Source organism: Lynx rufus, unplaced genomic scaffold (assembly GCF_022079265.1).
Source record: "Lynx rufus isolate CCGP_SWC_20201006 ecotype Redwood Valley unplaced genomic scaffold, mLynRuf1.p SCAF_2, whole genome shotgun sequence".
Taxonomy (NCBI): domain Eukaryota; kingdom Metazoa; phylum Chordata; class Mammalia; order Carnivora; family Felidae; genus Lynx; species Lynx rufus.
Genome location: NW_025814834.1, coordinates 113,791,475 through 113,814,664, shown reverse-complemented (window position 1 = coordinate 113,814,664; position 23,190 = coordinate 113,791,475). Strand labels below are relative to the sequence as shown.

Genomic DNA, 23,190 nt, shown 5'->3' with positions numbered 1-23,190 from the left:
AGGTCTGAGGGGAGACCCCCTGGGGAGCACAGGCCCTGGCAGAGGAGATAGGGAGGCAGGGTTAGCTCTCTGGCATTGCAAATTTTCTGGAGGAGGGAGATGTACTTTGTCAGAACAACCCTTAGAGTCTTTACCATAGTCTACCTTCAGAATGAAGTTGCTGCTCCTCCTCAAATACTGTAACAAACCCTCAAGAAAGGCATGGTCCCTGGGTTGAGTGGGAGTTAAGTGGGGGTCTCCCCTTACCTGTACCCCAGATATGTTCTATGGCAAGGCTCTGTCCATGGGGCACTCTTAGGAAAGAAGCTACTTACTTGGCAGTGACTGTCAGCACCTGTGTAATTGGATGCAGGCCTCCAGGACAGGTGTATTGTCATCATGGGCCCCCAGTGGGGTCATGGAGACCCAGAAGGGCAAAGTAATTCAGCCAAGGCTACAGTTAATCATAAGAGGCAAAGCCAGATTTCCTCTGAAGTCTTCAGCTTTGACACTGCTGAGAAAGAGAAGGGAGGCAGAAAGCAAATGCCTGTGTGGTCAGAGGGCCCTTAGCTGAGGGATGAAGCAGGACTCTGGTGTGTCACTTGCTGAATATGTTCCAAGTGACATTCATGATGTGAGGCTGGGCTTCTTGTGGCTCAATGTCTGAAATTTTTGTCTCCCTCTAATCTTAAGAACATTCCGCCTGTGCTCAGGAAGTCAACAGCTCTGTAGCAGCTCCTTCCTTGGGCTCAGTATGGTGTCAAGCTGGGGCCTGGTGTGGGGCCAGAGAGGGGCTGGAGGAGTGTGGCACAGGCAGCATGGGGCGGGGGTCCCAGGGGCATGAAGCATTTAGTGTACTTCTGCAGTGAGGGCAAGGGGGTCTGTGGAGCAGAGAGGACCCAAGCCTCTGGAGAGTGTGGTAAGGTAAGGGCTAGTGTTCTGGTATTGAGCATTTACCCCAGGCTACACATTGCACTAAGTATGTAACCTCTAGGTTTTTGCAGCATTTCCAAGAGGTCTGCATAGGAAGCACTCACATTTCACAGATAAGGAAACAAATGTAGAGAGATGAGCAAAGCTTCCTAAGGTTTCAAAGCCAGGATCTCAATAACAGAAAGCCTGCTTACCTGAACTGGAGCATGCCTTGTTCTTTCCCAGGCCACCCCACTGTGGGCCCCAACCAAGTGCACATAACCGTCTATACATTTCTGGATAACCTGTGATGTCCCAGCTGCTTGTGAACCTCCCATCCTCTTCTCTCTCCTGCCTTCCGCCCCTTTCCTCTAGCATCTGTGCAGCCTCTGCCAAGTGGGGTATCTGTCTTGCCACACAGGGACACCACAAGAGGGCAGCTGAATGCTCTCCCATGTGGAGTCCTGTGTAGAAGGGTTGTGGGACACACACACATTCACAGGGTCACCTATGTGAGCATACCCAGGCCCCTCTAGCCTGGTACCACTTCCTGAGGCCCTGTCATGTGCAGCCTCAGACGGAAGCTAGGCCTGTTCCACAGTCCAGAAATCCTAGTTCCCAGATGGCTGCTCCTTCCCTTCAGATAGGACTGCCTGACTATGACCACTGAATTCAATCCAATGTGGTGAGCATTCATTGCACACTCCCTGCTAGCCAACCAGATGGGTTTGGGGGACATCAAAATGGGGGACACTTCTCAAGAGATCAGAGATCAGTGACCAGTGAATCATGGCAATAGGCTGATCCATTTAGATGTGCCCACACACATGCAGCCAGGACAGCTGACAGCTATGCATGAATGTAGGAAGCCCTGTATGAGCAGAATTTTGCTTTGTTGTTTTATTTTTGTTAAACAGTCATCCCTAAGACCTGCTCAAGCTCAACATTTTTGCAGAGGAGTAGCACCATGAGGATCCTGCAGGGGAGATCTATACCTTGGGCGGGTACAGAACCAACCACCTGTGAGAAAGCCTGCCATTCCTGCCAGGAAGCCTGGGGGTTCAGTTGGCACCCTTTCCCTTGGACACAACAGCCTGGCCAGCCTCTGACCAGCTCATCAGCAGGCCACGTTAGCCAGCAACACCTCCTAAACCTTGGGGACCTCAGGGTGCCTGTCTCCATGCTGTGCTGGCTGTTCCTTCCCTCAAGCCTGCTGGCTGCAGCCACACTGACTCTGAGCCTCCTGCTGCTGGCAACCATCCTGAAGAGCCAGAAGCTGTGGCAAGAGCTCCACTACTTACTGCTGGCTAACATCCTGCTTTCAGATCTGGCCTACCTTGTGTTCTACATGCTTATCTCATCCAGCAACCTGGGTGGCCGGACTCTGTGCCACATCACCTGTGGCGTTCTCACAGATGTTGTCTTTGCTACCTACACCAGCACCATCCTGTCTTTCATGGCCACCATGCTGCACACCTACCTGGCAGTTGCTTATCCTTTGTGCTACTTCTCCTTCATGTCATGTGAGGCTGTCCAGAAAGTGATGGCCCTCATCTGGCTGCTGGCCTAATTCTTCCCTACATGTCTCATTTGGCTTAGCAAGCAGCAAGATGCCAGTTTAGAGAAACAAGGGGCCTTATGCATCCTGCAGCTGACCCTGTGCAATGAGCCAGGCTGTGGCCCCCTGGTCACTATTACCCACACCTACATTTTATGCATTCACTTTCTATGCACAGGTCTCATCACCTACTGCTTCTGGAGGATCTATGCAGAGACCAGGACTTCAGGCATCTGGGTCCAGGGCTATTCCTGGGCCATGGGCACCCTGCTCATCCATACAGTGCTACTCATACTGTACGTTAGCCCTGTTATGGTGTTTTGCCTGGATATCATGCTAACCAAGTACACCCACATTGATGCCAAAACTCATGTGTGGCTCATGGCAGCCAACAGCGAGGTGCTTATGATGCTCCTCGTGCCATGCTCCCATACCTGTATACACTCCACTACTGGTAGCTGTTGGGGATGGTCGGGGGCCACTTCTCCTCCACGAGGCACAGTGACATCTTCACCATTTTTAAGAGCTACAAATTTCACAGTTTGGCAAGCTGAGGTTAAAAATTATATGTTGGATGCATCAGCGTTCAATTATCATCAACTCCAGAGAACTGTAATATACTTGTGCAACAGGACCTTTAAGATGACCTCAGCATTCAACATTTCAAAAGTTTTTAAGTAGAGAAAGCTAACTTCTCACTGAAGCCCTACCTGAAAATTGAAGCAAGTAAAATGACTCAGCAGAGCTCTGATCAAAGTGAAGCTGAGGCCAGATCTGTGCCTTTCCAATGGTTTCCCCCATACCCTCCAAGGCCACTGACAAAGCATGTTGCTGACAAACACACAGAAACCAAAAGATTACTGAAAGTAATCTGAACCTGAAGTGTAAGCAAGCAGATTTGCTGAATCTGGGACCAGGAACCTCCATTTGGGTAGCTTCTCAGGATGTGGAAGGGAGGAGAGCAAACCTAGGACCCATCTATACCAGGGAGTGTCATGAAGACATCTATAAAGCTGGAACCCCAAACGATTATAGTCTCAGAACAAGGATATATGACAACTAACAAACAGCAAGGACTTTACTGCCTTGATATTGGTGCTGTGCAGAAGAGGAAGAAAATTCCTCAAGAATTCTTAAATAGAAGCTACCCTTCAGACAGGACTAGAACTAGGTTTCAAATTATTTTTGTGGTCAACAAACCTCATACTGTGGTTGATGTGGCTCTTCTGCAGGACTAGAGCTTCAGCTCATGCTTCAAAGAATTTCCCTGGTAAAAGAATGCCAAAGAAAATGAATTGCATGTAGTCAAAACTCACAAAATCACACAAAAGAATAAGGCACCATGAAAGAAAGTGAGAAGAAAAAAGATAGCAGCAGTATACTCCATCCAGCTCCTTGAACTGTCAGACACTTGGCTAATACAAAAATGTTCAATGTTTGTTTGTTTGTTTTTAAGTAGGCTCCATGCCCAGTGTGGGGCTTGAACTCATGGCCCTGAGACCAAGAGTCACACGTTCTACTCACTGAGGCAGCCAGGTACCCCTCAATATGTTTTAAGACATGAAAAATGACATGGGCATATGAATAAAGAGCAATACATTTTTACAATAACTGAGAAGATTAGGGAAAAAATTAAATAGAACTTCTAGAAATAAAAATATATACATAGTAATTAGAATTGGAAAAGATGGGTTATATTTAAAATGGGTTAAAAAGTATAGTATGCAGCAGATTCTTCATCACAGCTAATTTTGAACTCTCCGAAGTTATGTTAATAAATCTTTTATGCAATACAAAAAAAGTATATTAGACACAACTGAAGAGATATTTTGAAATCTGGAAGATAGGTTTAAATAAATGATCTAAAATTCAGCCTAGAGTGACAAAGAAATAAAAAAATATAAATGAGAGATTAAGAGACATTGTATTTAGAATAGAAAAGACTGACATCTAAGAATACAATAGAGACAACGTGGAAAGGAAAATACTTAAAGACATAATATCTGATAATTTTTCAGATGTTTGAAAGATATCAAACCTCAGACCCAAGAACTCTTAACTAGTTACAAATACTACAAATGACAAATAATCCACCTAAAGCACATCATGTGAAACTGCAGGGAACTGAATACAAAGACAAGCTATTTAAAGCAGGTAGAGATAAGAGACAAAAGAATAACAATTTAAAAGACAGCTGACTTCTGACAAAAACAGCAAAAGTCTGATGTAATGAGAGAAATAACTGTTGATCTAGAATTCTACACATGGGAAAACAATCTTTTCAGAAAGCAAAATAAAAATCATTATAGAACACAAAACCCAAAAGACATTATTCTTAACAGTGCACATTAAAGAAATTTTAAAGGATATATTTCTGGCAGATGGAAAATTATTCCACATGGATGATTTGAGGTGCATGAAAAAAATGGTGAGGAATAAACATTGAAATCTATGTGCATAAATCTGAACAGTCATGGTCTGGTTGGCTGTATGAAAGCAATAAAAATGTCTAATTAGGGGGTTAAAAAAAGTATCATACAAAAATATCATATGAATGGGATGGTATAATTGCACACAAATCATTCTAAAGTTCTAGCAGTCTTCAGGACGAGGGTAGAAATATTAATCTAAGACTTTGTTAAGCAAGTATGTTAAAATACCCAAGGTAACCACTAACAGAGTAGGCAAAAAGAGGAAAGCTTTCAAAAAAATCTATGGAACAAATACAATGAGTAAGAGAAAACAGAAATCATCCAAAATAAAGCAAGAAAGGAAAAACTATATAGAAAAGTCAGGAAAAATAGCATAAAATAATATGATAGAATCCAAACAACTAGTTTAAATGTACAAAAACAATACATTTAAATTGACTAAAATTTGATGATGGGTAGACAATATTGTCAGTTTTCTTTTAAATCAGATATATGTCATTTATAAAAGATAGCCCTAAATAAATAGCAGAGAACAGCTGGAAGTAAAAAGAACAGAAAAAGATACAGAAAGCAAATGCTCATTAAATGTAAGCTAACAGAAGACAGAAAGTAGACTTTCAAGCAAGAAAAGCATTACTAAAAAAGCTCATTGCATAATTATATGAGGCCCAGTTTATCAGGACAAAAAACTAACACAGAATAACACAGAATAACAGAGCAAAATTGATAAAGTCATGAGGAGAAATGAATAAATCAACCCTCATAAAGAATTTGGGGATCATTTCTCCTTAATTGGTAGATCAAGCAGGCAAAATAAACAAGGATATTGAATTTTGAACAACACAATTGACAAGCTTGACCCAATGGACAAATTTAAAATATGACACTCAACAATTGGAGAATATATAGGATATCTAAACGTCTGAAATTATTAAGAAAATTGACCACATGCTACCCACAAAGCAAATCTAAGTAAATTTCAAATAATTGAAATTCTTGTGCAGACCACGTCTTCTGAGTCCAGTGCAATTAAGTTAGAAATAAATATGAAAAAGATAATTAAAATATGCTTGGAAATTTATTTTTTTTCAATATATGAAGTTTATTGTCAAATTGGTTTCCATACAACCAGTGCTCATCCCAAAAGGTGCCCTCCTCAATACCCATCACCCACCCTCCCCTTCCTCCCACCCCCCATCAACCCTCAGTTTGTTCTGTTTTTAAGAGTCTCTTATGCTTTGGCTCTCTCCCACTCTAACTTCTTTTTTTTTTCCTTCCCCTCCCCCATGGGTTTCTGTTACGTTTCTCAGGATCCACATAAGAGTGAAACCATATGGTATCTGTCTTTCTCTGTATGGCTTATTTCACTTAGCATAACACTCTCCAGTTCCATCCATGTTGCTACAAAGGGCCATATTTCATTCTTTCTCATTGCCACGTAGTACTCCATTGTGTATATAAACCACAATTTCTTTATCCATTCATCAGTTGATGGACATTTAGGCTCTTTCCATAATTTGGCTATTGTTGAGAGTGCTACTATGAACATTGGGGTACAAGTGCCCCTATGCATCAGTACTCCTGTATCCCTTGGGTAAATTCCTAGCAGTGCTATTGCTGGGTCATAGGGTAGGTCTATTTTTAATTTTTTGAGGAACCTCTACACTGTTTTCCAGAGTGGCTGCACCAATTTGCATTCCCACCAACAGTGCAAGAGGGTTCCCATTTCTCCACATCCTCTCCAGCATCTATAGTCTCCTGATTTGTTCATTTTGGCCACTCTGACTGGCGTGAGGTGATATCTGAGTGTGGTTTTGATTTGTATTTCCCCGATGAGGAGCGACGTTGAGCATCTTTTCATGTGCCTGTTGGCCATCCGGATGTCTTCTTTAGAGAAGTGTCTATTCATGTTTTCTGCCCATTTCTTCACTGGGTTATTTGTTTTTCAGGTGTGGAGTTTGGTGAGCTCTTTATAGATTTTGGATACTAGCCCTTTGTCCGATATGTCATTTGCAAATATCTTTTCCCATTCCGTTGGTTGCCTTTTAGTTTTGTTGGTTGTTTCCTTTGCTGTATGCTTGGAAATTTAAAAGCCATGATCTAAGCAACTCATGGACCAAAAACCAGTTCATTAATATTGGAACTTAGAAAATGTTTAGAATAGAATAACAATAAAATATTAAATATCAAAAATTTTGACATGTGAGCAGAATTTAGAGGACAATACATAATCATATATGCTCTATCCAAAAGGAAAAAGTTTCAAAATTAATGAGCTAGTATCCAAATTAAGAAACTGAAGATAAAACATGTATGTTATCAGTTAGCAATGGCTGTGTCTCATCAGGATTTTGCAGATGGAATCCTGAAAAGGGAGGATTGTCCTGGATTATCTGCCTGGGCCCAATGTAATCACAAAGATTCTTACAAAGAAGTAAGGAAACAGGAGGATAGCAGGAGATGTGATGATGGAATCACAAGCCAGAGAGGGGGAACTGTTTGAAGATGCTATACTGCTGGCTTTGAAATGGAGAAGCAGCCATCTTCCACAGAATGTGGGAGGTTTCTAAAATGTAGACAAGAAAAGAAAATAGATTCTCCCTTATGATCTCCAAAAGACACTTCAATTTTAGTCTAGTAAGACCCATGTTTGACTTCTGATCTTCAGAACTGTAAGATAATAAATTTGTATTATTTTTAACAACTAAGTTTTGGTAATTTGTTACAACTGCAATAGGAAAATAATACAGTGGGTTTGGTTATGGATGGCTCTTCTCTGCTCCCCATAGTGTCACATCTACCACAGATTAACCTGGGCAGTTCACATGGCAGTGGAAGTTTCAAGGGAGGGGAAGTACTCAGAGACTTGGAACAAGCACACCATTACTTCCAACACATTCTGTTGGATAAAGAACAGCACCACCCCACAGTCAAGGGATGAAACAACAGACTCTACCTCCTGATGGGAGAAGCTCCAAATCACATTACAAGGGACAAGGATACAAGGAGGGTTACTATAGCAATTTACAGCCATTTTGGAAAATAACAAGGTTGAAGATGCCCTACTCTATAATCCAGGAATTACATTTCAAGATACAGTTCCTAGAGAAACATTTGTCAGGTATTTTGTGTTCACGGCAGCACTGCTACTATAGCTAAAAATGGAAAATGACACCAATGGCCAGGAAAAAAAGAATGGGTAAATGCATTATGGAATATTCATACAACAGAACACTATACAGCATTGAAAAGTGAACAAAAAGCGTACACATTAACATTGGTGAATCTCACAAGGATATTGTTGCTGGAAAAAGCAAGTGACAGAAGAATACATATTTTCCAGTTTCATTTCTATAAAGCAGAAGGAAATGGAGAAGATTAAACAACATGAAGTTTACCAATACATGCTTATGTTTGGAAAGTATAAAAGAGAATGTGATTAACACAAAATTCAGAAAAAAAGACTATATGTGGGAAGGAGGAAGATGTCACTGGAGATAACAGGGATTTTCTAAATTATGTTTAATATATTTTATAAGCAGGGTCCACAGTATTTGTTCCATTTCTTATATTTAAAATTGCATAGAACTTATACATACTGTTTAACATATGCTGTGTTAAACAAAAGAATTAATAAAATACGTGACCTACAGCCTTTCCTTCTTCAGCTCTCCCACCTTTCTACCTCCCTTTATATATGAGAAGGTAAAGACCTAGAGAGGGTAAGGAATGTGGTCAAGAGAACAAGCATTTCTAGGGCAACTGTAACTGGCTGTTACTGGCCCAGAGATGAGCATGTATATTAACTTTCCCATTAATGGCAGGGAAGTCTTGGACAATGGGACACAGATTTTCTCATTTGTAGGCTCAATAGAAGCCATCTGTGGACACCTGGATGAGAGAGCTCTGCACTCTCTTGATATGTTTTGGGAAGTTAGAATATCCAGATTCTGCTTCCCCTCCCTTACAGTTTGTCCTGCCAGTGGTGGGTGCATGACTTGGGCTTGTTTGGTGGGATGTCCCCAACCCATACATGGAAACAGGAGCCAGTGATGACAGAAGAAGAGCTAGGTCCATGCTGTGTGGTCAATGTGCAAGCCACAGCCTCACCTTGCCAGGAGCAGAGGCGGTACTATGGTTTGGGCTGGGTTATGGCTACATGGCCTCTGTGTCTTGTTCTGCAGGGCTGTTGAAAATTCTGAGACCTACTCAAAATTTTTCAGTGCAGTCTTTTCTCTGGATGAACCAGTCAGAGGACAGTTCTGTTGCTGGCGACTAAGAACATGAACTTATACAGAATTTGGTCCAGAAAGTGGGGGTGTTATAAATTATGGGTTTAAGCAACAACAAAGAAGCCTTGAACTCATAGAAAGCCCTGTCCTGAATATTCTACATCATACACTGGACAATTATTTCTACCAATTGATAGGTTTAACATTATACTAATCCATACTTACAGCAATGTTGCTTTGGGAAAAAGAAATAGTGAACAAAGATAAAGGAACGGGGAATATTCTGAAAAAGAAGACTAATGAGTGGGCACTAGTCATAGCAGAGACATAAAACAATGTGGTACTAGCACATGAACTGCCAGAAGAACAGAACAAAATAGAAAGTCCAGAAGTAGTTCTAAAACATATGGCATGCAGGTTAGTAAGCTATTGTCCCCCTGCAAAAATTCCCACCCTTTATACTTATCTTTGTGATGCTGGAGCTGGGCTCTCAAGCCACACTCTCCTTTGCCCGCTCGTCTCTTGTTAAACTCTGTCCAAAAGGGTCCTAGAGAGAGAATGGAGGGCACAAGGAGGAATAAAATACTGACCCTTCCAGTTTTGCTCCCTGTTCTTGTCTGCATCACCTCAATAATAGCCCTTTACCTCAGCAGTAACAATTGGTTCCAGTTTCCACCCTTTTGGATTCTCTCTCTTTGTGTCCCTCAGAAGTATCATCACCAGACAGCACCTCTTCCTCTGAGAGTCTGAGTTTCAGTGACACAAAACCTCTTCACTGAGCTTCTAGGTCTGGTAACCCCAATCACTTCCCTTTGTTCCCAATCCTAGATAAGATAAAATAATATGATAAGATAATATAGATGGTAAATGGATGCTAGATAGATAGATAGATAGATAGATGATAGATAACAGATAGATAGTAAAGGCATCATTCTATATCAGTGAGAAATGATGAATTATTCAATTATTTTAGGACACCTGGGAGGCCATCTAGCTTTAAAAACAATCTCACATGAAAGAAATATTTAAATATAAAAATAAAGCCATCAAAGGCAGTAGAAAGCCTTCTTAAATGGGATATAGAACACAGAAGTGTTACAAGGAAATATTAATTGATTTACTTATCTAAAGCTATAAAACTCTACAGAAGGGAAAAATACCATAAGTAAAGTCAAAAGACAAATCAAAAGTTGTGACAAAATACTTGCTACTGATCTCAAAAATGAGTGGTTTCCTTAAAATATAAGGTCCAGGGGCGCCTGGGTGGCTCAGTTGGTTGAGCGTCTGACTTCAGCTCAGGTCATGATCTCATGGTCCATGGGTTCAAGCCCTGCGTTGGGCTCTGTAATGACAGCTCAGAGCCTGGAGACTGCTTCGGATTCTGTATCTCCCTCTCTCTCTGCCCCTCCCCAACTCACGCTCTATCTCTGTCTCTCAAAAATGAATAAACATTAAATATATATATATAAATATATATATAGTCCATAATATATATAGTCCATAATATATATATATAATATATACATATGTATATGTATTATATAGTCCATAAGTTTAACCCCAAATCACACAATTAAAAACTGCTGAAAAACATATACCCGGTGCACATAAAAGAAACTAGTCAAGTCTTATAAGTTTTTGAAAAGGTGATTCACTACACTAATACAATAGACATGGAAAATAAAACAATGACATAACATTTTCCACTTCTTGAATTGATAAAAATTCTATAAGTTTAAGAATACCTTTTTTTTGATTACTGTGATAAGCATGGGTTGTAAGATTATAAATTGTTCTAAACTCTAGGGAGGGCAATTTGCAGTAACTAACAATGTTTAAAATTCACACAATAATAACGCTGTGTGATAGACACCATGTCATCTTTCCCATTTACAGATTAGGAAAGTCAGACACAGAGAGAGAAGTTAAGTACCTTCTCCAACATCACACATCTAATAAGTAGTAGAATTGGGATTCAAACTCAGGCAGTCTGGTGTTAAATCACATGCTCACAAATCTTAGCCCATATGAGCGTTTTTACTCATACACCTGACCCAGGATTCTGTTCCTAGTTATTTATCCTACACTTATCATTGCACATGCATATTTTCTTTAGTTAATTGAGATATAATTGACATATAATATTGTATATGTTTAAGGTGTACAATATGTTGATTAGATACATTTATATATTGCAATATGATCACCAATATAGCTTTAACTAACACCACTGACACAACACATAATTATCATTTCTTTATTATGGTTAAAACATTTCAGATCCAGTCTCTTAGCAATTTTGAGGTATATAATACAGTACTGCTATCTGTAATCATTATGCCATGCAAAACTCTAATCTTCCAGTTGCAATATTGAATTATTTAACAATTTTCTATGCTATATCTACTCTCCATTTGTATGAACTTGCCTTCTTTGAATTCTATGTGTGAGTGACGTACAGTTTTTGTCTTTCTCTGTCCAGCTTATCTTACTAAGCATGATGCCTTCAAGGTCCATTCATGTTGTTATCAATGGTACAATTTTCTTCTTTTTTATGGTTGAATAATATTTCATTGTGTGCATATGTATATATACATCTTCTTTTTCTGCTTGGGTTATTTCCATCAATAATGCTGAAGTAAACATAGAGATGCAGATATCTTTTCAATATCCTGTTTTCATTTCCTTTAAATATATACTCAGATGTGGGATTGGTGAATCATTTGGTAATTCTATTTTTAGTTTTTTGAGAACCTCAAAAACCCGTACTGTTTTCCATAGTGGCTATATCAATTTGCATTCCAACCATCAGTGTACAGTGTTCCCTTTTCTCCACCTCCTTGCCAACTTGTTATCTCTTGTCTTCTTGTTGATAGCCATTCTGACAAGTGTGAGGTGATATCTCATTGTGGTTTTGGCATCCGTTCCCCTGATAATTAGCAATGTTGAGCACCTCTTCATGTAGTTGTTGACCATTTGAATGTCGTCTTGGAAAAATTTCTATTCAGTTTCTCTGCCCATTTTTCAATCCAATTGTTTGGTTTTTGTCATTGAGTTGTAGGAGTTGTTTATTTATTTTTTTTTTATTTTTTTTTTTAAATTTTTTTTTCAACGTTTATTTATTTTTGGGACAGAGAGAGACAGAGCATGAACGGGGGAGGGGCAGAGAGAGAGGGAGACACAGAATCGGAAACCAGGCTCCAGGCTCTGAGCCATCAGCCCAGAGCCCGAGGCGGGGCTCGAACTCACGGACCGCGAGATCGTGACCTGGCTGAAGTCGGACGCTTAACCGACTGCGCCACCCAGGCGCCCCGGTTGCTTCTTTTTCTATGTAGAAGCTTTTTAGTTTGATGTAGTCTCACTCATTCATTTTTGCGTCTTGTTTCTTGTGCTTTTGGTGTGTTAACTAAAAAATCATTGTGATGAGGTGCTTCCCTATGTTTTCTTCTGATATTTTTATGGCATCAGGAATTATGTTTGTTTTTAACCCATTTTGAGTTAATTTTTGTGAATGGCTTAAAATAAGGTTCCAATTTCTTTTTTTCTGCATTTGATTACCCAGTTTTCCTAACACCATTTGTTGAAGAGACTATCCTTTCCCCATTGAGTATTCTCGTCTCTCTTGTCAAATAATAAATGGCCATATAAGTTTGGATTTATTTCTGGGCTCTTCATTCTGTTCCATTGGTCTTTATTATGTTGAGGTATGTTCTTTGTACACCCAATTTGTTGAGAATTATTTTTATCATAAAGGATGTTGTATTTTGTCAACAGATTTTTCAATCATTTATTGAAATGATTATATTATTTTTTCTTTTAATTGTATTAATGTAGCTTATCACATTGATTGATTTGTGTATGCTGAACCATGCTTGCATTCCAAGGATAAATCCTTCCTGGTTATGGTGTATGATTCTTTTAATATGTTATTGAAATCAGTTTGCTAATATATATATTTTTTAATTTGAGAGAGAGAGAGAGGAGAATGTGAGTAGGGAGGTATGGGGAGGGAGGAGAGAGAATCTCAAGCAGGCTTCACACTTAGCGAGGAGCCTCATGAAGGGCCTGATCCCATGATCTGGGGATCATGATCTGAGACGAAATCAAGAGTGGAACATTCAACTGACTGAGCCATCCGGGCACCCCTAGTTTACTATTTTTTGCAAATGTTTGTATCTATATTCATCAGGAATTTAGTTTTCTTTTCTTGTAGTGTCTATATCTGGGTTTGGTATCAGGATAATGCTGCCTTTTAAAGTAAGTTAGGGAGGGTCCCCTCTTCTTCAATTTTTTGGAAGAGTTTAATAAATATTGGGGTTAATTTTCTTTAAATGTTTAGTAAATTTACCAGTGGTTTTGAACACTTCCGTGCTAGGAGTTTTTTGAATACTTATTCAATATACTTAGTCTGCTCAGGTTTTCTATTTCTCCCTGATTCAGTTTTGATAGAATATACATCTCTAGGAATTTTTCCAATTCTCCTCGGTTATCCAATTCACTGGTATATAATTGTTCATAGAAGTCTCTTATAATCCTATGTAGTTCTGTGGTATCAGTTATAATATCTCCTTTTTCATTTAGAATTTTTTCTAAGTTTATTTATTTTGAGAGAGAGTGAGAGTGGGAGGGGCAGAGAGAGAAGGAGAGAGAGAGAGAATCCCAAGCAGGGTCTGCGCTGTCAGCACAGAGCTGAACACAGGGCTTGAACTCACAAACTGTGAGTGAAATCGTGACCTGAGCCAAAATGAAGAGGTGGACACTTAATTGTATTGAGCCATCCAGGCACCCCCATTTCTAATTTTATTCATTCGAGGCTTCTTGCTTTTTTTCTTAGTTTTGCTAATGGTTTGTTAATTTTTTTCACCTTTCAATAAAACCCATTCTTTGTTTTATTCATCATTTCTATTGTTTTTCTGGTCTCTATTTCATTTATTTCTGCTCTGATCCTTATTATTTCCTTCCTTCTGCAAACTTTGGGCTTAATTTGTTCTTTTTTTTTCTAGTTCCTTAAAGTGTAAAGTTAAGTTGTTTGAGACCTTTCTATTCTCTTACTATATGCATTTGTTGCTATAGATTTCCCTCTCAGAGCTGCTTTTGCAGGATCTCATAGGTTTTGGTGTGTTGTTTTTATTTTCATTTGTTTTGAGATTTTTAAATTTCCATTTTGATTTTTTTATGCATTGGTTTCTCAGGTGTGTGCTGTTTAGTTTCCACATGCTTTAAAAATTTCCAGCTTTCCCCTTCTTGTTGATTTCTAGTCTCATGCCATTGTGGTCAGAAAAGATCAGTGGTATGATCTTTTCAATCTTAAATTTGCTGAGGTTTTCTGTGTTACCTATCATATGATCTATCCTGGAGAATGTTCTGTGTGCACCTGAGAAGAATGTGTGTTCTGCTGCTGTTGGATGGAACGTTTTATAGATGTCTGTTAGGTCCATTTTGACTAATGCATGGTTAAGTTCAATGTTTCCTCATTGATTTTTTATGTTTGGATGATCTATTCATTGTTGAAAGTGGGATATTGAAGGCCTCTACTATTACTGTATTGTCTGTTTCTCCCTTCAGATCTGCTAGTATTCAGTTTATATATTTAGGTGTTCTGATGTTGGGTATGTATATATTTATGATTGGTATAGCTTCTTGATGTATTGACCCAATTATCATTATATAATGATCTTCTTTGTCTCTTGTTACCTTTTATGGCTTAAAGTCTATTTTATCTAAATATAGTTACCCCACTTTTGTTCTATTTGCCTGGTTGTTTGTTTTTTTTTTTTTATTCCTTCCCTTTGAGCCTACATGTGTCCTGAAAGCTGAAGTGAGTCTCTTACAGGAAGTATGTGAGCTGGTCTTGTGTTTTTAGCCACTCCAGCATGTTGTGCCTTCTGACTGGTAAATTGGGTTGTTGTTGAGTTACTAATGCTATCTTGTTCATTGCTTTCTGATGCTATGTAGTTTCATTGTTTCTTCTTCCCTCTGTTTCTGCCTGCTTTTGTAAATTGGTGATTTTCTGTGGTGGTGTGCTCTGTTTCCCCTTTCTTTATTTTTTTGTGAATCTCCTCTAGGGTTTTGCTTTGTGATGATCCTGAGGCTTACATAAGACATATCATAGATAAAACAGTCCTTTTTAAGCCAATAGTAACTTAACTTTGATCACCTGTTAAAAAATTCACCTTTTAATCCACTGCTTTTATTTTTGATGTCACTTTTACTTCTTTTTATATTGAATTCATTAACAAAGTATAGTAGCCATAATTATTTTTAATACTCTTTCCCTCTGACTTTCAAACTATAGTTAAGTGGTTAACATACCATTCTATTACAAATTATCATTTTCTAAATCTGATTGCATATTTACCTTTACAAGTGTGCTATATACTTTCATATGTATGAAACACTCCCAAGCAAGCAAAATACACAAATCAATAAAATATGATACACCATATTAATAGAATGAAAGAAAAATCATATGGTCACTTCAATAGATGCAGTAAAAGCATTTGACAGAATTCAATGTCTTTTCAGGATCAATATGCTCAATAAATGGATATAAAAGGGTATACTTCAATAAAAGCCATATATGACAAGCACACAGCTAACATCATACTCAACAGTGAAAGGCTGAGAACTTTTCTGCTAAGACCGGGAATAAGACAACTTTCACCACTCCTAATTCAACATTGTACTGGAAACTATAGGCAGAGCCATTAGCTGAGGAAAAGAAAAAAAGAGAAATCCAAACTGGAAAGGAATATGTAAAACTGTCATTGTTTCCAGATGATGTGATATACATAGAAATTCCTAAGACTCCACCAAAACATTGTTGAACTAATAAACAAATTTAGTAAAGTTGAAAGATGCAAAATCAACATACAAAAATCAGTTGCATTTCTCTATGCTTACAATAATCTGAAAAAGAATTAAATAAAATAATTATATTTGTAATATTATCAAAAATAATACAATACCTAGGAGTAAATTTAACTAAAGAGGTAAAAGATTTGTACACTGAAAACTACAAGACATTGATGAAAGATACTGAAGATAGAAATAAATGGGAAAATATTCCAAGTTTGTGGAGGAAGAATTAATATTGTTCAAAGGTCCATACTATCCAAAGTCATCTATAGATTTAATGCAATCTTTATCAAAACTCTAATGGCACTTTTTAATGGAAACAGAAGAAACAATCCTAAAACTCCAAAAAAACCACAAAAGACCCTGAATAACACAAATCCTGAGAAAGAACAAAGCTGGAAGCATCACACCTCCTGATTTCAAATTTTATGCCAAAGTTGTAGTAATCAAAATAGCATACTACTATAGCATAGCATAGCTGTAGTAATCAAAATACCATAGCATATTTATAGACTATGAATAGTCTCTTCAATAAACTGTATATGCACATGCAGAAAAAAGAAACTGAAGCCCTATCTTAGATTACTTATAAAAATTAACTCAAAATAGATTAAAGACTTAATATATTTAAGACCTGAAATTATAAAACTCATAAAAGAAAAGACAAGGGGAAAAGCTGTCTTGGTCTTGGCAATGAATTTTAAAATATGACACTAAAATCATAAGCAACAATAGCAAAAATAAAGTGCAACTACATTAAACTAAAAATCTTCTGCACTGCACAACAAAAGAAACAATCAACAAAATGTAAAGGGCATCTATGGAATGAGAGAAAATATTCACAAACTCTATGTGATAAGGGGCTAATATCCAAAGTATATAAAGAACTCATACAACTCAGTAACAACAACAACAAAACAATTGATTAAAAAATCGGGGCGCCTGGGTGGCGCAGTCGGTTAAGCGTCCGACTTCAGCCAGGTCACGATCTCGCGGTCCGTGAGTTCGAGCCCCGCGTCAGGCTCTGGGCTGATGGCTCAGAGCCTGGAGCCTGTTTCCGATTCTGTGTCTCCCTCTCTCTCTGCTCCTCCCCCGTTCATGCTCTGTCTCTCTCTGTCCCAAAAATAAATAAACGTTGAAAAAAAAATTAAAAAAAAAATAGGCAGAGGAACTGAACAGATATTTTTTCCAAAGAAGACTTCTAAATGGCCAAGAAACATGAAAAGGTGTTCAACATCACTAATTATCAGGGAAATGCACATCAAAACCACAAGATATTACCTCACAATTGTTAGTATTGCTATTATCAAAAGAACGAGAGACCACAAGTGTTGGAGAGACCGTGAAGAAAATATAATCTTTGTATGTGGTTGTTGGGAATGTAAATTGAGTTATCCGCTATGAAAAAAAGAATGGAGGTTCATCAAAAAATTAAAAATAGAATTTCTTACGATCCAGCAATTCCACTTCTGGGTATATATCCAAAGGAAATGAAATCACTATCTCAAAGAGATGTCTGCACCCTCATGTTTCATTCCAGCATTATTCATAATAGCCAAGACTTGGCAATAACCTTAGTGTCCATCAATGGATGAATGGATAAATAATATGTACATGTATATACATGTACATATACATATACATATTTCATTCCAGCATTATTCATAATAGCCAAGACTTGGCAATAACCTTAGTGTCCATCAATGGATGAATGGATAAATAATATGTACATGTATATACATGTACATATACATATACACACATATATACACACAAACATAATGGAATATGATTCATCTATAAAAAAAAAAGGAAATCCTGCCTTTTGTGACAACATGGACCTATCTTGAGGGCTAGGAGAAATAAGTCAGACAAAGACAAATACTATATGATTTCATTTGTATGTAGAATCTAAAAAGCTGAATTCATAGAAGTAGAGAGTGGAAGGGTGGTTGGCAGGGGATGGTGGGGGGAGAAATGGGGAGATGTTGACCAAAGGATGAAACTTCCAGCATAAGATGAATAAGTTTGGGGATCTACTGTACAACATAATGACAATAATTGACAATACTGTATTATATACTTGAATATTCCTAAGAGAGTAAACTTCAAATGTTACTACAACACCCTAATATTGAGGAGGGATGTTTTGCCATATATACATGTATCAAATAACCAGGTTGTATGCCCTAAACTTCCATATGGATATGTCAGTAATACCTCAATACAGCTGGGGAAAAAAAAGACAATCCAATTTAAAAATACATAAAGGACTTGAACAGACAGTTCTCCAAAGAATATATACAAATGGCTGATAATCACATGAAAGATTTCCTACCATCACTAATCATTAAGGAAATGCAAGTCAAAGCCATGATGAGATACTACTTTATATTCATTAGGATGACTATTAATTGAAAAACAACAAAATCATGGAAAATAGCAAGTATTGGTAAGGATGTAGAGAAATGGAGAACTTTGGCATTACTAGCAGGAATGTAGTAAAAAGTACAATGTTCCTCAAAAAATTAAACATAGAATTACCATTATGATCAAATAATTCCACTTCCAGGAATATACTCAAAAGACCTGAAAGCTGAAACTTGAACAGATATTTATATACCAATGTTTATGGCAGCATTTTTCACAATAGACAAAAGGTGGAAACAACTCAAATGTCTATCAATGGAAGAATGGATAAAGCAATGTATTCAGCCTTAAGAAGAAATGAAATTTTGATACATATTACAACATGGATGAATCTTGAAAACCTTAAGCTCAGTGAAATAAACCAGACACAACAGGATAAATATTGAATAATTCCCTCATTAAGAGTTACCTAGAACAGTCAAATTCACAGAGAAAGAAAGTAAAATAGAGGTTACCCCCAGCTAGGGAGAGAAGGATGAGTTTTTGCTTAGTTCGTAGAGTTTTTGTTGAGGTGATAAAAATATCTTGGCAATGGCTAGAGGTGATGGTGCACAACCATGTGAATGTACCTAATGATGCTGAATTGTCCACCTAAAACGTATTGGAATGGAAAATTCAATGTTATATATATTTTACCAGAATTTTAAAAAAGAAAAAGAAACAACTGTGTTCAATTTTTTTAAATGGAAGTTTTACAATATAGATGGATTTTGTGCTCACTTCTGCAGAACATGTACTAAAATTGGAATGATACAAAGAAGATTCGCATTGCCCGTGCACAAGGATGTCATGCAGATCCATGAAGTATTCCATATTTTAAATAAAACAAAATACAGATAGCTTTGAAGAACAAGAAACCACCAAGTCATTTCAGTAGGCCACATCATGTGAATGTACTCTCTAATGTGCGTTTGTTTGAGATTGGGGAGAACAACTTTCTGCAGGAGAACTAGCCTGAGTACTAGAGTTCCTCCTCCTCACCCAGATACCTACTCCAAATTGTGGCCCTTGAAGCATTTCTTCTCCAAGTTGACAGTCCCAGCCCTGCCAGCCTTCTTAGGATCCCATTGTCTCATTTCCCAGTCTTCTCTGATGTAGGATCCATAAGGAACTACTGAGTTCAGGCTGCAAACCTGGATTCTTGCACCATGACCAATGCAGTTGACAGATCAGCACCTACGTATTGTATTTGTGTTCAGTCAACTGAAATCTTTTGGGTCTTTCAGAAAGCAAGGGTTATGGCCAGAAGGTCTGAGACCCTCTGGCCAATCAAGAGGACAGGGAGCAAGGTCAGAGAACCCTAAGGGCTCATGCCAGGGATGAAAAGAGTTACAGCCATGGCCCAAAAATGTTGTGAGGTCTGATAAGAAAACTAAGTGTGTTATAAAAATTACATAAAGGAAGTTTACAATAGGACACTATTAAAGAAAAATCATCAGTAGTTTCTGAACTGGGAAATCTTGCTGTGAAAGATCATTCCAGGGGATCCTTGGAGAAGACCTGATCCCATATCTTTGGGAAAGAAAAAAATTATATATTATAAATTATACACATAGTTTGTTTTGTTACCTAAAAGTATATTTTATATTATTTAAAAAATTTTTCTAATGTTCATTTATTCTTGAGAGAGAGACAGAGACAGAGCATGAGCATAGGAGCAGCAGATACAGAATCCAAAGCAGGCTCCAGGCTCTGAGCTGTCAGCACAGAGCCTGATGCGGGGTTTGAACCCACAAGCTGTGAGATTATGACCTGAGCTGAAGTCGGACACTCAACTGACTGAGCCACCCACCTGCCCCTAAAAGTAAGGATGTTTTAAAATTCTCTGAAAGGATGAGAGTAGATGGCTTAGAATAGCTCTCATTGGCCCAAGGGTAACAGGTTCAGATGGAAAACAGCAATTATCACCCACTGGAAGAAGTTAAGCCCATAATTATCCTCAAAACAGGAGAAAATTAAGAAAAATATAAAGTCCTTGTAATGCAGAAGATGGAAGATCCTAACAGAAGAAAGTAACGTTTGTTAACTTCAGCTAGTGAGGACTGTGGAGTCTGTGGGAGTCCTCCTCTTGATTCAGGGTGTATGTGGCGATGAAACATAGACCAGCCTTTGTTTCTACCTAACAGGGAAGAATTGACTGAGGGAAGTCTGATGGCCAGAAACTGCCAGAAAAGGTCAGGACTACACCACAGGGAGAGGGGACGCCTGGGGTCATCTTGCATCAGTCACTAGGTAGAAAGGCCCTTTAATAGCAAGAAATGCAATTAATTAGGTGGACTTATCCAAAGGTGGTGGCAGACACTCTCTGGAGGAGGGGACAGCAGTGAGAAGCCTCTTGACTCTAGGGTGAAATGATCTCAAGATGACTATAAAGAAGGTTGATGGGTTATGCCAAAGACAGCCCACACCAACACGACACACCCTGTGTCTAGAGGGTTTTTTGGACATGGGGATGAGGTGGAGACCATCAGGCTGAAAGGAACTCATGGTTTTTGTCATTTGCCCTAGTCCTGACCTCTTTTGGGTCTCAACCCAAGGCTGGACTAGGCGACCCCTGAGTCCTTCCTTCCATCATTCACTGCCTGCACTCACCCCTGTTGTGTGGGATCAGCCATCACCACCACCCGGATCTCTGTCTCCCTTACACACTCCTGAGGGATAGGCAGCTTCACCAGCACCAGCTGTGCGCTCCCGCCCCTCTCCACCCCACACACCTTCCCCCATGGTCCTGGCACCGCTCCCAGAGCCATCCAGAAGTTATTTAATCCTTACTTTATTCCTTTCCCACCATCAGGTCCTTGGTCCTGAGCTCAGAGGGGAGAGTCCCCACAACATTTCTGCTCTTCCCCACAAAACTGCTGCAGGGCAAAGCACCGGCTGACTTCACACAGTAAGTACTTGTAAGGGAAGCGCTTTAAGGGAAGCGTTCCATTAGTAATACAATTCGGTACAAGAAAGGCACTCTGTAAAAAAGGTTCTGTAAAACTCAGCCCTGCATCCCGAGACTGGACTGCCACTTCTTCCAAGCAAGCTCGGAATCTTGAGTAGGAATCTTTAACTAGGCCCCGTGTGCCCAGCCCTTCCGAGAGCGTTGGGATTAAATCTGCCTGGGCGCTACCGGCTGCAGGGATTAGTGCACCCACACCTGTGAGCTCTAAGGGGTTCAGACCGCCGCGCAGGCGTGCAGTCGCGAACCAGGAGAGACCATTGGGCGTCTGTACATCCTGGCAGCCCTGGCAGCAAGGCCTGAAGGATGTAAAACCACAGCGCTGCGGGGAGACAGACAAACAGAGACAGAGACCGGGAGAAATACTGACAAAGCGAGACCGAGCGGGGCCCAAGCGGTGGCGGCACAAGGAGGCTGCAGTTCTTCGGAAGCATCCCCCACCCAGGCCCAGAGCCCTTCATCTCGCCCACTGCTTCGCTGGGGGCGCCTGCCTCTCTGGCGAGCTGGCTCCCGGCCCGGCTCCGCCCCCGCCCCAGTGCTCTCCGGCAGCTTAACCCTCGCCTGCCCGCCTCCTGCCGCAGCCGCCCAGCCCCTCCAGCCGCTGCGGGCGGGCTCTGGCCCTCCTCCTCCCCCACTTGGCGGGGACGCGCGGCGCCGGGAGCTGACCGTGGTGCTGAGCTCCGTGCGCGGCTCGGGAGCGGCTCCCGGCCCTGCCAAGGACGCTTACTGCGACACTCCCGGCCGGCCACCAGCGGTAAGTCGCCAACGGCCCTCCGATGTAGACTTGGAGGAAAGATTTGGGGGGAATTTTTGTGCGTTATTTCGCGCAGTGGACGGGCTGAGTGGAGGAACCAGGGTGTGCACCCTCTCAACCCTGCGGTGTCCTGCGTGGCTGATGAGGAATCTGGGGTCTGAGGGAGACGACCCTTTTAGGTCTGGCTACGGGAGGGGAGAGACCCCTTGCGCGCGGATGCAGGGGCTGGGAAAGAATAGATTAGATTCAAGACCGATTTTCTTTCAATTGAGCAGCCCAGGAACACCTAGAGACTCCCTTTAGAGGAGGTGGGCCAGAACCTTCGCTCCCTAAAGGGCCCTTTGTCTCCCTGACGTGGGGGTTGGGTGAATTGGTGATGTTTTCACTGCGGATTCTATTTCTGCTTCATTCCCCAACCCACACCCACCCCATAACACGAGGCTTTCTCTCCCCACAATAGCCTTCACTCCATCCATCCTGAAGGTTTTGGCTTAGACAGGTACCTTCTACAGAGATAAACTATGGCCCCATTTATAGCCTCTCACCCTGGCCCCAATGTCCTGGATGTCCCTGGGCAAGGCTCCCCTCTGAGGCTTTTGCTTTCTAATCACTATTCACCTCTTTGTATGTCTAGGCTTCTGGTTTTACTGGATGTTGGGGGCGGGGCCGGAGAAGGCATGGCAATGCCAAAACTATTAGTCAAAATGTTTGTATCTCCAACCACTTCTGTTACATATGTGTACCTGAGCGATTTTTATTTTCATCCATGAAACACTCAGTCACTTTCATGTTAAAAAAAAGAAAGAAGAGCACAGAATTACCTTCCCAAAGGAAAAAAAAATTGTAGGCAGTTGAGCTAAAGTTATTTATCATGTAGAAAAGCAGCCATTAGAATTACTTCATTTGCTCAGTTTGTAATAAATCCATATGCAAGTGCATACTTTGTGTAAGGTGCTGAGAGGAAAGGTTTACATACATGAGCAGTCTCTGTCACTACTTTCGGCTAGACCCTGCTCTGGCTCCTAATCTGTCTTTTTTTAATTTTTATTTTTTTAATGTTTATTTATTACTGAGAGACAGAAAGAGAC

The 23,190-nt window shown here is 39.9% G+C and overlaps 1 protein-coding gene and 1 non-coding gene across 2 annotated transcripts; both read left to right on the top strand.

The window, feature by feature from the left end:
* Positions 1-819: 819 nt before the first annotated feature.
* GPR148 (G protein-coupled receptor 148) lies at positions 820-22,405 on the top strand. Its single transcript, XM_047082276.1, is given in 5 exon segments — positions 820-898; positions 1,940-2,036; positions 2,038-2,858; positions 2,861-2,994; positions 21,569-22,405. Coding segments are annotated over 5 exon segments (1,968 nt in total).
* LOC124516723 (U6 spliceosomal RNA) lies at positions 19,114-19,220 on the top strand. Its single transcript, XR_006963131.1, has one exon. It is a non-coding gene; the product is annotated as a U6 spliceosomal RNA (small nuclear RNA).
* Positions 22,406-23,190: the final 785 nt, after the last annotated feature.